The sequence below is a fragment of the Leptonychotes weddellii genome, chromosome 2 (assembly GCF_054177405.1).
Source record: "Leptonychotes weddellii isolate Sample4059 chromosome 2, ASM5417740v2, whole genome shotgun sequence".
NCBI classification, from domain to species: domain Eukaryota; kingdom Metazoa; phylum Chordata; class Mammalia; order Carnivora; family Phocidae; genus Leptonychotes; species Leptonychotes weddellii.
In genome coordinates, this window is record NC_138370.1 from 31985832 (window position 1) to 32000121 (window position 14290).

Genomic DNA, 14290 nt, shown 5'->3' on the forward strand with positions numbered 1-14290 from the left:
ATCCACTTCAAAGATGGCTACCTCAAATAAACACATTGCCAGGCCACCTCCCCTGACTGAGGCCCTTCTGTTATGGAGATCTTGGTTGATTTCAGTAACTGATCATTTGGGCCACTTGATTTTTCTTTTCTCATGCTTTAAATTCCCACTCTTATGTTTTAAATGTACCAATAGTGAGCCCATGAGGGGCATCTGGGTGGCTCATTTGGTTAAAGTGTCAGCTTTGGGCTCAGGTCATGATCTCAGGGTCCTGGGATTGAGCCCCGCATGGGCTCCCTGCTCGGTGGGGAGTCTGCTTCTCCCACTCCCTCTCCCTCTACCTGTCCCTCCTGCTTGTGCTCTCTCTCTCAAATAAATAAAAAAAAAATTCTTAAAAAAAAAAAAAGTGAGCCCATGCAACCCTAGGTCCCCACTCTCAACCCCCCAAAAAGCAGAACCTCAGCCCCAAGCTTGATCTCTATCTCTCCTCACAACCTTGCTATGTGGCCTTAAATATGCTATGTAATTTTCAAGTTCTGTAAGTAATAAACCTCCCCGCCCCAAAGCTTCCTGGTGGTTATTGCTAATGGACATCTTGCAATCATAATAAGAACCACAAGGGCTGGTCCAGCCACAATATTAGCTATTGATAGGCTGAGTCCACCATACAACTGGCATCCTATAAATTTTGATGTCTTGTGTTCTTACTTACATTCAACTCAGACTATATTCTAATTTCCCTTTCACTCTCTTTTTTGACCCATGGGTTATTTAGGAGTGTATTATTTAGCTCCAAATATTTGAGATTTCCAGATTTTCTGTTACTGTTTTCTAATTTAGTTTCACTGTGGTTAGAGAACATGCTTTGTATATCTCAAATTCTTCTAAATCTGAGACTTGCTTTATGGTCTAGAATATGTTCCATGTTGGTATAAGTTCCAGATGCAACTGAGAAGAATGTGCATGCTGCTGTTAATGTTTATAAGTGTCAATTAGGTCAAGCTGGAGGACAGTGTTGTTCAAATCTTCCATACGCTTACTGATTTTTCTACTTGTTCTATCAATTATCAAGACAGGGATATCGAAATCTCCCACTATAACTGTGGTTTTGTCTATTTCTCATTGCAGTTTTCTCAGTTTTTGCTCCATGCATTTTAAAGCTATATTACTAGGCACATAAGCATTTAGGATTGTCATGCCCTCTTGATGAACTACTTACAAAATTATTTTCATCCTCACTGGTAATATTCTTTGTTCTGAAACCTACTTGTTTGATATTAATATAACCATGCCAATTGTCTTTTGATTAATGTTAGCACAGTTTATCTTTTCTCATCCTTTTACTTTTAAGGAATTTGTGTTTTGATATTTGAAGGGCATAGTTGAGATTTACCTATATATTCAGTATGACTACCTCTGCCTTTTAACTGGAGTATTTAGATCATTTATATTTAATAAGATTATTTATATGGTTAGGTTTAAATCAATCACTTGCTAATTTCTACTTTTCTATTTATCCCATCTGTTCTCTTTTTCTTCTTTATATGTCTTCTTTTGGATTAATTAAAATTTATTATGATTCCATTTGATCTATTTTGATGGATTATTAGGTATAATTCTGTTTTATTATTTGAGTAGTTGCTTTAAGGCTTATAATATACATCCATGACCTATCACAGACTACTTTCTAAAAAAGACTTATTTATTTTAGAGAGACAGAGTGTGTGAGTAGGGGGAGGGGCAGAGGGAGAGGAGAAGCAGACTCCCCGCTGAGTGTGGAGCTTGAGGCAGGGCTGATCCCATGACCCTGAGACCATGACCTGAGCAGAAACCAAGAGTTAGATGCCTAACCGACTGAACCATCCAGGCGCCCCTATCACAGTCTACTTTGAAGTGAAATTATAACACTTGGTATATAGTATAAGCACCTTATAATAGTACGTCTCCATTTTTCCCTCTTGACTTTTTTGACTTTTCTACTATTGTTGTCATACATTTTACTTTTACATATGTTGTAAACCCAACATTACATTATTATTTTTGTTTACACCACTGATTATCTTTTAAAGAGATTTAAATAATGAGGAAATAATGTAACTAACTAGAAAATTATGTATTTATCCTTGCAGTTAACATTTTTGCACTGTTAATTCCTTCTTATAGATCCATATTTCTGTCTGGTAGCATTTTACTTTGGCCTAAAAGACTTTTATTTATTTTCTTAACCTTGCTTGAAGCATGGGTCTCCTGGTGGTGAATTCTTTCAGTTTTTGTATGTTTTGCAAAGTCTTTATTTGCCTTCATTTTTGAAAGCTATTCTTGCTAGGTATAGAATTCTAGGTTACTTTAGAAGTGTTCCTTAAAGATGTGGTCTACTGTAAAGATGTTGCTCCACTGTCTTCTGACTTGCATTGTTTCCAAAAAGATGTTTGATGTCATCCTTATCTTTGTTCTTTTGTACATGTCCCTTTTTCTTTGACTACTTTCAAGACTTTCTCTATCACTGGTTTTGACCAGTTTGTTTAAAATATGCCTTGCCATAGTTGCTCTCATGTTTCTTGTGCATGTGATTCATTGAACTTCTTAGATCTGTGTATTTATAGCTTTCATCAAAATTGGACATTTTTCAGCCCTTATTTCTTCACATGCTTTTTCACCCATTCTCTGTTGGGAACTCTATTTTCACACATATAAGGTCACTGAGGCTTTTCAAAAATTTTCTTTTCTTTTGGGTTTTGAAGAATTTCTACTACTATGTTATCAAATTCACTAATCTTTTCTTCTGTAATGTCTAATCCATTCAGTGTATTTTTCATCCTACACATTATAATTTCCTCTCTAGAAGATTGGCTTGAGTGTTTTAAAATGTTTTCTATGTCTCTACTTAACTTTTTTAACACCTGAAATACAGTTATAATAACTGTTTTACCATTCTTGTCTGCTAATTCTAACATCTGTTTCAGTTTAGAGTCAGTTTTAATTGATTGATTTTTCTCTATTATGGGTCACATTTTCCTATCTTTTTTTTTTTTTAAAGATTTTATTTATTTATTTGACACACAGAAAAAGAGAGAGAGAGCGAGCACGCACAAGTAGGCAGAGTGACAGGCAGAGGGAGAAGCAGGTTCCCCACTGAGCAGGGAGCCCCATGTGGGACTCAATCCCAGGACCCTAGGATCATGACCTGAATGGAAGGCAGACACTTAACCGACTGAGCCACCCAGGTGCCCCTCCTATCTCTATGTCTGGTAATCTTTAACTAGATATCAGACATTGTGAATTTTATCTTGGTGGGTGCTAGATATTGTTGTATTCCTATGAATATTCTTGAGCTTTGTTCTGTTATGCGGTTAAATAACTTGGAAGCAATCTGATCCTTTTGAGGTTTGCTTTCAAGGTTGATTAGATAGGACTGGAGCACTGATCAACTTAGGGCTAGTTTTTTTCTTCCATTTCCAGATAAGGCCCTTTTGTTCCCTATGCAATGTCTCTGAATGATCAGTCTGACTGTTGGGAATTGCTGATTAATACTCAACCAAAACTTGTAGGGGACCCTCTGAAGATCTCTAGAATTCTCTAAGCAGCTATGTCTTCCCTGGTACTCTATATCTCGACAACTCTAGCTGCCCCATTCTCTCTGGATTCTCAACAACTTCTTTTCAATCCAGGGAAACTTCTTGGATTTCTCTTCCCCATGTCATGACCTAGAAACTAGCAATTACAGAGTTTTTCTCAATTATTTCCCATGTCCCATGGATCACGGTCTTTTATTGACTAATGTCCAATGTCGTGAGAACTGTTGTTTCATACATTTGGCCCATTTTGGGAGTGGGGGGCTGTTTTAAGCAGGAGGGTATATTCAGTCCTTATCTATTTACCTCATTTTGGCCAGAAGTGGAATGCATCTTAAACAGCCCCTTGGTTATAGCCAAGTGAATTTCTGTCACCTTTGGGAATCTCAGTAAGACCTGATAAAGACAGGAAGAGGGTAGCTCTACTGGCCACAGAATACCTGAGGCTCATTTGGGTATCCTTTGGGAATTTTCTTCCTTAAAACTTCCATGGTGTTTACTTTAATGGAATTTCACCCAAATGAAATGTGTCCATGGAAAGAACTCATGCATACCCTCTTCCAGGACTTCCTGGCTTTTCTTTATTCTGGAGTCCCTCCTCTAGTAATAGTGTCTAAGGTGTATGCCTCGCTGCTCCCTCTCAGGCTCCAGAGGACACCCACTGATCTATCCACATCCCCATAAGCTTAGATCTGAGGCTGTGGGTAGCCATACACAGTGCCAGTGGGGATTACTATTAAGTCAGAGCAATGCTCATAAGGCCTGAGCTTATCCCCATGAGGATTATCTCACAAAATCTGGCGTGGACCAGACCATAGTAAGGTCTGCTGAGTCCCCTAGGTTGAGTTTCAGAAGTGCCCGTCTTTCTAATAGTCTCATGTGGCTCTGCCACCCCTGAGTCACCAGCCCATCCCTCAGTCTAGAGCTCCTCCTCCCTCTGGGGTTGCATTTTGGGGAGATCAGGTAAGAGGCAACTACAGATACTGCTCTGGGGCAGAGCACAGGCCAGCAGTCCCTCCCCAAGTCTCTCTTCATCTCTGGTCATCCTGCTGGCTTTCTGCTGACCAAGATGTAATGATCACCCTCAGAGTTTAATGTTAGTAGCAAGCTAGACAAGGAGCGGACAGCCAGCCTGACCTCAGACAAGAGCCACATTCACCAGTTGTATTCAGAAGTTGACAGAAGTAAAACACATTTTATTTCGACATTACCACATGTCCAACTTATCAAACAAATGGACCTGACAAGTGTGGATGTGAGATGTCCATTTTTTCCCTCTTCTATGAGAAATCTGATTTGTTTTTAGAAACATGCTTTTCTTTTTTTTGCTTTATGGGCAAGTTTTTTCTTCATGTTTATTACCCAAGAACCCAGGGCGGTCTCCTCCAGTGGAGGTGAAGAAAACTGGCCTTTCAACTTAAGCCCCTTTCTACTTTGACCAGGCCAGGCACATATGGCAAGAGGAGCCAGGACGGAAGGAAAACAGATCTTGAGTTTCTGTTTTCTTGACAGCACAGAGCACTCAAGCCCTGCCCTTCATCCCCATCACTTCATAAGGAGGCTCAGACAAGCAAAGAAGCAAGGTAAAGTGCAAAGGAGGCAAGGTTCAACTGCGACATCTGTGTGGAGGGCTGGGCGGGCAGCAGGACAAGCCATCATGGGCCCCTGCCCAGGAGAGTGCCAGGGGAATGACGGATGGCTGCTCTCTCGCCTTCTACCTCTCAGTCCTCCTGCTCCTTCTTTCCAGGCCAGAATGGTACCCAGATATGGGATGGTCTTCCTGGGACAGGGAAGAGGGCAGGATAAACAGAGAGAAGCCAATTCTAGTGCCAGAAGGGCAGAGCAGACTGAGCCGGGTGTCTGTCTGCTTGGGCCGAGGTGGGGAGCACGCATGCAGAGCACACAGCCTGTGTCCATCAGGAGGCCTGCTGGAGGAGGGGCGGAAGGGTTGACAGGGCTAGACAGGGAAACCAGGACGCACAGAAGCATTCAGTTTGTGATTATCTAAGAACAACAAAGCAGGGAGAGGAATCCTTTGAAAACTTAAGTTAGATCATGCTCCTCTTCCTCGCCAAAGCCTCCAGTGGCTCCCTATTTCACTTCCAGTGACCCAGTGTCCTCAGGGGAGTCTGTAAGAGCTGGCCTCCTGATGCCGTCTGAGCTCTGCTCCTGCCCTGGCTTCCTCCCTCCCTCTGCTAGCACGTTTTATCATTCACTTACATACTACATTGTTGCTTGCCTCGCCAAACAGAAGGTAAGTTCCCTGGAGGCAGAGTTTTAGGGGATTTTTGTGCGTGTCTGTCTGAGAACCGATTTATCTCCTCTGCCTAGACCAGTGCCTGGCATGTGACAGGTGTTCAAAAAGTGTTTGCTAAATGAGCAGACCCACTAAAACAGAGCCTTTTTTCACCAGTCACGGAGCACCCAGTCCCACAGAATGATTTTGAACTCTGTTTAGGCACTGAACTCTCTAGGCCTGACTGGGGCTGCAAGTCCGGTGGCCGATGGGAGACTCATAGATGCCTGAGTCTGGGATTCTTTTTTTTTTTTTGTGGTAAAAGCACTTCACATGAGACCCACCGTCTTAACATAGTTTTAATTGTCGTCCTGCCTTGTTTCTGCTCCCGTAATTCTATGTGCCTGCTGTGCCCTAGGTACATAACTGCGGCACAAAGAAACAAAAACTTGCTGATTTGACTTGACTGAAACAGCACCAGGAATGTTAAGAAACCCAACCAAGGGATCAGGGATCACAGTGAAAAGGAGAAGCTCTGTCCCGTGGATTTCCCGAAGTTCCCAGCATCCCTCAGCTGCCCTCCCTTTCTCTTTCTGTGGAAGGGAGCTAGGCTCCTTAGCAGTCCCTGCAGTGCTCTGGCTTGGTCCCCCGAGGGACGTGGGAGTGGACCACTGTCTCGGAGCCTCTTTACGCCAGGCATGAAGAGCGGCGAGCAGTGCGCAGTACACAGCCTCCCTGGAGCCAGAGGACCCCCGCCCCGCCGTGCACACACGCGCACACACGCCCTCACACACAGCCGTGAGACACACGGGGAGGAAGGGCTAGAAGTCCTTCACACATGCATCTGCGGAGGTGGACGGCGTCTGAACACCGGGCCAAGGTGGAGACAGTGGAGCCAGGCAGTGTGAGAGCATGAGTGGACGAGAGGTCCAGGTGAGGTCAGAGGCAGAAGAGAAAGACGACAGGACGTGATCAACAGAGGAGCCGGGCGCCCAGCGGTGCTAGATGGCATGTTTCCGGAGACACGGGGCACGGGAGAGAGAAACGTGGGAGGGGCTCGGCATGCGCAGGCTCTACCTGGCCAAAGGAGGCTGCACTCCCAGACCGGCCGGGAACTTACCGGCTCGGGGCACGCCCCCCGGCCGCAGGCGCCTGCGCAGCCAGCACGCGCGTGTGCGGCCTGGACGCCCGTACACTGGCAGCCTGCGGAGCGCGGCGGGAGGTAGCTGTCTCGGGTGACGACTTAGGCACCAGAGAATTAAAACCGTTCCTTCAAGGTCTGTAAGGGCCCTCGGGAATCGACTCTAAGTTGCTGACTTTAAAGAAGAGGAGCTAGTCAGCCGCTCATGGAGTCGGGAGGAAAGAGGGACTGGAACCCTAGCTTCCTGGCTCCCACCGAAGAGCAGGGCCTCTGCTCTTTCTGTGCCCAGTGGCTAGAGAGAGGGCAAATGAGGGGAGAGGGTGCGGGACCCCCAGCCCGTCTCCTTCATGCAGGTGGCTACTTTCACTGCTGCTGGGAGGAAAGAGGTGCAAGGGAGGCACCCCCTCCCTCCGCCCCCCAGTGGGGGTCCTGGGGGCAAAGGTCAGGGGCCTCCGAGCTTCCTTCCCTTGGCACTGGTCACACTGGGGGTCCGCGCCATGCTTGAAGCACATTAAAAAGAGGGAGAGGAAAGAGATGGGGTGAGAAAAAAAAGAGATAAAGAGAGACCAGACTCAAAAAAAGGAGCCCACTTAGCCTCACAGAAGGGCCGCAAGAGGACTTTGAAAACACCAGCCAGCTTATCCACATCAGATCTTGCGCCCAAATCTCTACGCCCTTTGCTTTTCTATCACTGACTGTCTTACAGATGGGAACACAAGCCCAAGAGGGTCCATTCCTGGCGCAGAACTACAGAGAGGGGCAAGGGGCCCAGCCCTGCCCCGACTCCAGCTGTTGCCTGGACCACGCCAGGAGCCTGTCGCTGCAGAGAGCATCAGGAAGCCTCCCTGCCCAGGAGTACACACCTGTCTCTCGTGCTTGCCTCTGCGCTCACCCCCACCAGGGAGGGAGCGCGTGGAGGTCGACCTCCCACCAAAGGGAGAGATGGTTTCATGAAGTGTCACGTGCTGGTGCCTGGAAAGTGGCACCCAGGTCAGCCCCGCCTCCTTCCAGGAGACACTCACCATTCATCTGGGAGGGCGAAGAAGAGTAGTCCCGGTCTGTGTGCCGTCGCTCAGGTTTCAGATTGCGGCTTTGTCTGCCGGAGCCTTCCAGCATGTTCACGATCTCACTTCGGTCAATGTTCCGCAGGGCTGCATACAGATTCTCCACTGCGGGGAGGTGAGGGGAGAAGAGAAGGGGCGCTTGCTGCGGGGATTCTCATCATTGTGGGTGGGGCTGGAATGTGGGGGGGCAGGCGGGAAGTTGGGGGTGGGGGTGATTTATCGTCTCCGAATGTGGAGGCACCCCTCTTTTGTCATAATCAAAACTACCCGCCTCTTTGGGGGATATTTTGTTATCCTTCCACAGATCTTTTCCAACCCTGTAATGGTGGCCAATTTCAAAGCATGGAAAGACTTTTTTTTGTCATCTAAGAGGAATTCCACAGGGAATGAGAGTGAGGAGAATTGGATACTGTCCTTTTGAAATCCTTGGTCCTTGCCAGTTGATTTGAGATGCAAATGCAGACACTCAATTTCCTCTTAGTGTTCCTGAGGATTGGGAATTTAGTTGAGGAAGAACTGATGAAAAGAGTGAGACAAATCTTCCCTCCAGGTTGGAGGAAAAGATACTCCCGCATCAGGCCGGATTTGCTCCCCCATGCTGTGTCCTGAGAGGACAGTCCTCATGTGTTTGAGACACTCCACAGGAAGTCATACACCCTACACCTATGCAGTCATCTTGGTCCCCGTGTGACTGTTATCTTACTCAGATGGGAAAAAGGCTGAGGCCAAGACTTTCCTATCTTCTTATGACAGGATTGCCTAGAGGACCCCATGACCCTGCAGAGGTGTGTGTGTGAGAGACAGAGACAGAGTGCAAAAGGGATTGGTTCCAAAGGCCATGATCACACTGGAATTTGAAAGAAGAACTGCTTAGGTGAAGAGGCCCAGGCTTTGGAAAGAGAAGGCTTCCTTAGCTTAATGGTACTGACTGTTTGCGTTTTTGCCTTCACGGATGACCCAGAGGTTCAACAAGGCTACACTCTGCTCCAACAAGGAGTTGGGGTTTTCCACGCGGATCCTGTTGATGTCTTCCACACTGAACTGCAGCTCCCGAGCCAACTCTGCAAGCAAAGACCCAAGGCCAGGGGTGAGCCACGCCAGAGCCCGGCTCCGGCTCCCCAGCTGGGAGCATGGAGTGGGGGGCGTCTGGTGGGGAGTACCAGGAGTTAAAGGACAGTCTCCCCATGGATTTGGTAGTCCTTCTTACCCAGAAGTACCTAGTGAAAGAGAGACACCTGCATCTTTGTATCTCCAGAAAGTGGGGCAGGAACACGAGTGCTCAAAAAATAGGTAGTGAATGAGTGAACGAATGAGTGTCCTTTCTTTCTTTCATCACTTCAAATATGAGATGACAATACTGAGCCTCTCAGCAAGGCTAGCGCTCATGCAAGGTCACAGAACAAGCCAATGCCAGAGCCGGGCGTGGGCTGAGCCGGCGGATGCCCACTCCAGGGCTGTCGAACGACACCAGGGTGCCACTTACTTTCCACCAAGAAGCAATTAGAGTGGAAATGCATTTCTGTACTTATGTTTCTTCTGGGGAAGGCATTATTTACATTTAAAATGAAAATACAAGTTCCCATCTAAATGCAAGGCAATAACACAGAATGTTAGCTTTTTCCCTCCCATTGTTTTTATTGTTATTTCTCACAGGTGCTTTGGAAGGGAGAACAACCTCAGAGTCCAATTTCAAGGATGAGAAAGGCCAGAGGGACAGAGATAGTAAGAATCAGAATGTACACGTACCACACACACACACACACACACACACACACGTATACACACACACACACAAGCAGCAGCAGCAGACATTCTTTTTTGGCTTAAGAATGAATAGTCCCTGAACTTCTATTTTAAATTTTTGTCAGAGTCTTTCAGCAAGTTATTGTTAAGGTTTCTGAATTTGTCTGAAGCCCTCTCTATAGGGAGGCTGAGTGAAGGAAGTCCATTCATATGAAAGTTAACAAAAAAGGACCCGGGATGGGGGTGGGGGTGGTGGTGGTGGTGGATTAAGTTATAGGGCCAGTGACTGAGTAAAACACCGTATTTTGAGCTTTCACTGCATTTTTCCCACACACAGCCTCACTTCAAATGAGATCTGCCCTTACTGTTGATGTGACTTCTGGTAGACCTCAGCAGCCAGAGATTCTAAGTGAAGAATTTTGAGACTTCTCCTTTTTTTTCTTTCTTTCCCTCAACAAAGCCAGCCTTTGAGGAAGGGCAACATGAGAACAGGGAGCAGTGGACAGGTGGTCAGGAGACATAGTTTTTTGTCTCTGTGTTTTTTATTTGTCTGATGGTTTTCCAGATTCTCTCACTAACTAGCTACAAAACTAGAGCCACTCTATTTAACTGGATCTCAGTTTTCCCATCTGTAAAGTGAGGTGAACCAGATCGATTCTAAGGTCTCTTGTAACTTCAAAAGTTAATTCTTTCTGGGGCTCCTGGATGGCTCAGTTGGTTGAGCGTCCGATTCTTGGTTTCAGCTCAGGTCATGGGATCAAGCACCGCGTTGCGCTCAGCGCTCAGTGTGGAATCTGTCTCAGATTCTCTCTCCCTCTCCCTCCTGCTCATTCTCTCTTTCTTTCAAATAAATAAATAGATAAATTTTTTAAAAAGTTAATTCTTTCTTATAAAGAAAAACCAAGCCGAAATGGAGGAGGGAGGGGGCTCACTTTGCACTGGTGCCCAAAGGCGTTGCTGGGTCCAAGACAATCACACATCAGATGCACCAAGGATGGTGAGAAGAGGTTGCTCCTGAGGGGGAAGGAGCTATAGGGGTTTGTGTAGACTGGCAAAGTGCCTTTCTGCCCCCAATTCCCCGACTCACCCGCCCAGCTGAGGCCAAGGTGTTCTGATATAATAGCCATCTTCATATCTGCTCGATCTGTCCCACTGAGGGAACCTGGGGAGAAGCATTGGGTTGCAGTCAGTCCTCTCGGCAGGACAGGCCATCAGCAGGTGTGAGTAAATGACCTCAGATGGAGGCTCAGCTCACAGGCAGACCTCAGCGTCTGCTGGCCTGGTGGCCAAGCCTGTGCAGGCTGGGTGCAGGCCAGGGCCAAAGCCTCCACATGCTGTGCTCATAACGGGCTAAGCTACTCTAGGAGTGAGGGAGAGTGATGTCACCTACAACCTTCTGGAAAGGCGGCGACACACATCGCCAAGAGTTTATACCCAGTGAGGATTCGCTGAGAATGCTGTATCTCAGGGCCAACGGCGTCAGAGTCCTTCTCCTCTCATCAGCACCGCTCACCTGCAGGGAAGAGGGAAGACAAAGAAAGGGGACTTGGGGCCTGGGGCGTCCGCCTTCTTGGAGCTGCTTCAAGCCCGCGGGCCATGGGGTGGGGCATGACGCCCGTCCTGGCAAACAGTAAGTAGCCCTGCTTCTCTAGAGCCGTGATGCGAAGAACAGACATGTGCAAAGAGGTGGGGGCAAGAGGGAGGGATGAGATCCACATACTTTATTAAGAATAACCAGAAAAAGGGGCGCCTGGGTGGCTCAGATGGTTGAGCATCTGCCTTCGGCTCAGGTCATGATCCCAGGGTCCTGGAATCGAGTCCCGCATCGGGCTCCCTGCTGGGCGGGGAGCCTGCTTCTCCCTCTGCCTCTCTCTCTCTCTCTGACTCTCATGAATAAATAAATAAAACATTTTTTTTTTTTTTTAAAAAGAATAACCAGAATGGCAAGCTCGTGTGGCCCTTACCAGGTGCCAGGCCCTGTTTGATGCTCGCAACAGCCTCTGGGTAGGTACTAGCATTACTCCCATCTCATGGATGAGGGTACTGAGGCATAGAGGGGTTAAATAACTTGCCCAAGGTCACTCAGCCAGTAAGTGGTAGAACTGGGGTTTGAACCTAAAAACCAAGTCTTTCTTTCTGGGTTCCTTTATACTCAAAAGACCCGTTTTCGGTACTGGCCCGAGGCCTAGCACCCCAACTCTGCAGAGAAGCACCCAGATGCTTGCTCAAGGCTGCAGGAAATCCTCTTTTGAAAGGGAAGTTGGTTCACACTCTCCCTGGACAGTAAAGAGAAACTAAGCCATGGACATATGGACAAAGCTCTGCTTTTTCCCTAGCTGGGCATGGAAGGCTGACAGCCACAGCAGCAAAGGAACAACAAGAACATGGAGACGCACAAGCCCTCCAAAGTCCCTGACATAGCGGTGACTCTGAGGCTCTTACGGGGACGGATAAATCAACATACTTGGTCAGGACGCCTTTGCTGAGCTCAAAAATCTGGGTGTTTGCAGGGGCTGAGACACCAGGGCTCCCTTCTCTGAGGGCCTGGCACCCTGGGGAAGATAAGCAAGTACATGAAAAAGAGGCTTGAAAAAGACCTCGTAAACGGCCAGTAACCTTCAGCAATTCGACACCCAGTTCTAAGCCTCAGAGGCCTCAGACAAGGGGTGCCATGGTGGATGCTTGTGAGGCTCCTTCTGACCTTCGAGAAAGAACATCCTAGAGGGCTCAAGGCCCACAGTGAGAACACACATACCACTGTCTGATACTAGCATTGCTCCTAGCTTGCGGGAAGGCCCAGGGTGTGCGCTCCCTGCTGGGCCACAGTCCACTGTCCCGAGGACAACCAAGAGCCTTCCTGGACCTCAGGGAACTCAAAGGCAGCTTTTCAACAAGAAGTCCTTCGGAAGCACTTGACCTTGAGTCTGTATGGGGATCCCCCCCACCCCAGCAAGGGCCCTCCTCGGGGGGCAGCTGACCTTGGTGCAGGGGGGCATGGTGATGTTCAAGTGGCAGAGAATGTGCTGGGCGTCCTCATACTTCATGGCCTTGCGCAGAAATGACAAGGACCCTGCTGGTTCTCGACTGCTGTCCCTCACCTACATTCACGCACACAAAAGCAAGCCTCGGGGGGCTGTTCCAGAGGCTTAGAGATTTCTGCCTCCCAAACCCCCTCGACCCGGAGGATTCATCAGCACCTTCACAGGTATGGCCAGGCGGTTCTCCCGAAATGACTGGAACTGGAAACTACGCTGCTGGGCAGCTTTTCTGATGGGTACCAGGTTCCCAAAGAGCTCTGCGAAGAGAGGCATTCCTTCCAGAACCTGCAAGAGGAGAAAAGCAAATACAGCTTGTTGGGGAGACATGCCTGCAAGTCCCGTCCTGCCTCCAGCTTTGGTCTTTCCTTCACCAGCTCACGCCCCATCTACCGCACAAGACACAGGGGCCGTGCTCCGGGAAACCCCACCATTTGTTTCGAAAAAGGTTTTGTTTCCGAGGTTATAATGAGTGAGGCATGCCTTCTCACTTCAAAGGATTTTATAATAGGCAAGCATCTTTGTATATCTCTGGGTGGTTGATCAGGATTGCCATCTGAGTACTCTAGAACTCCACTAAAGGGTCATCACAGGGCTTCCTCAGGAGAGCTGGGTCTCTTTTTACACCTGTCCAGGAAGGTTTAGTTTATGAGAAGTGCTACAAGGACCACGTTATATTGGAATCTCATCCATGGATATAGTAATCCTTACTGTGCATATGCACGGTTTGAACCCATCGAACTTCATGGGTTCGATGATATCGAACCCATTTGACAGTTGAGGAAATTGAGGCCCAAAGAGAAGAAATGTTTCGTCTAGTTAGTTCCCGAATCGGGACTAGAGGTAGGGCTCCAGAGTGCCAGCCCTGTGCCCTCAGCCCCCTGGGAAGGCTCAGAACAGACTCTGAGGGCAGACGTTTGGAAAGGTCCTGGCTCCTTGCACGTCTTGACACGACGAGTCTCCTGGGGTCAGGACTAGGTTCCGATCCAGTCCCTGGTCCTTTCTCCTCACATCATTTGTCCAGCTGTCCTCCCCGCCTCATTGGGGTGCTACCAGAACCCTGGCAGAGCAGGTCAACTCGTGCGCTCAGGGCTCAGACTGCTCGGACAAATCCTTTCTCTGCCTTTTCCTCAGGTGCGTGACCTTGGAGGGTGACTTCACTTCTCTGGGCCCCGGTGCCCCAGTCTGCAGACAGGGGATCATAAGAGCATGCCCGGTGATGAGACTCAGGGGAGATTATGCTAGCTTGGCACAGCCAGGCATGGTACCTCTATGTCCCTGCTCCGAGCCACCTCGATGAAGTTCTCGTGCTGCTCCAGGGTCTTGTCCACTTTGTCATCTGTCATGCAGTAACAGCGCAGACGCCCTTCGCGGGGGTCATTCATCTTGGCAAAAATGACAAACTTGGCCATGTAGGGCACGGCGGTGAGCTCCTTGTACAGCAGAGAGGCGAAGTTCACAGCTTCGGCGGTCCGAGGACAGTCGGACAGCCAGAACCTAGAAAGAGGGGGCTGATCAGA

General features: G+C 48.0%; 1 protein-coding gene across 6 annotated transcripts in view; it reads right to left on the minus strand.

Moving 5' to 3' along the window:
- Positions 1 to 14290, minus strand: part of ANK1 (ankyrin 1) — a 209754-nt gene that overhangs the window by 25050 nt on the left and 170414 nt on the right. For 5 of the 6 annotated variants that reach the window (XM_081809457.1, XM_081809445.1, XM_081809442.1 and 2 more), the window contains exons 32-38: positions 14039 to 14267; positions 12933 to 13058; positions 12714 to 12833; positions 11170 to 11248; positions 10823 to 10897; positions 8922 to 9053; positions 7951 to 8097 (exon numbers count right to left, since the gene is read on the minus strand). In XM_081809457.1, the coding sequence (XP_081665583.1) occupies positions 7951 to 8097; positions 8922 to 9053; positions 10823 to 10897; positions 11170 to 11248; positions 12714 to 12833; positions 12933 to 13058; positions 14039 to 14267 (908 nt within the window). Of the gene's footprint in view, positions 1 to 7209; positions 7429 to 7950; positions 8098 to 8921; positions 9054 to 10822; positions 10898 to 11169; positions 11249 to 12713; positions 12834 to 12932; positions 13059 to 14038; positions 14268 to 14290 lie in introns of those variants that run through there. The other variant, XM_081809463.1, reaches the window with a different exon arrangement.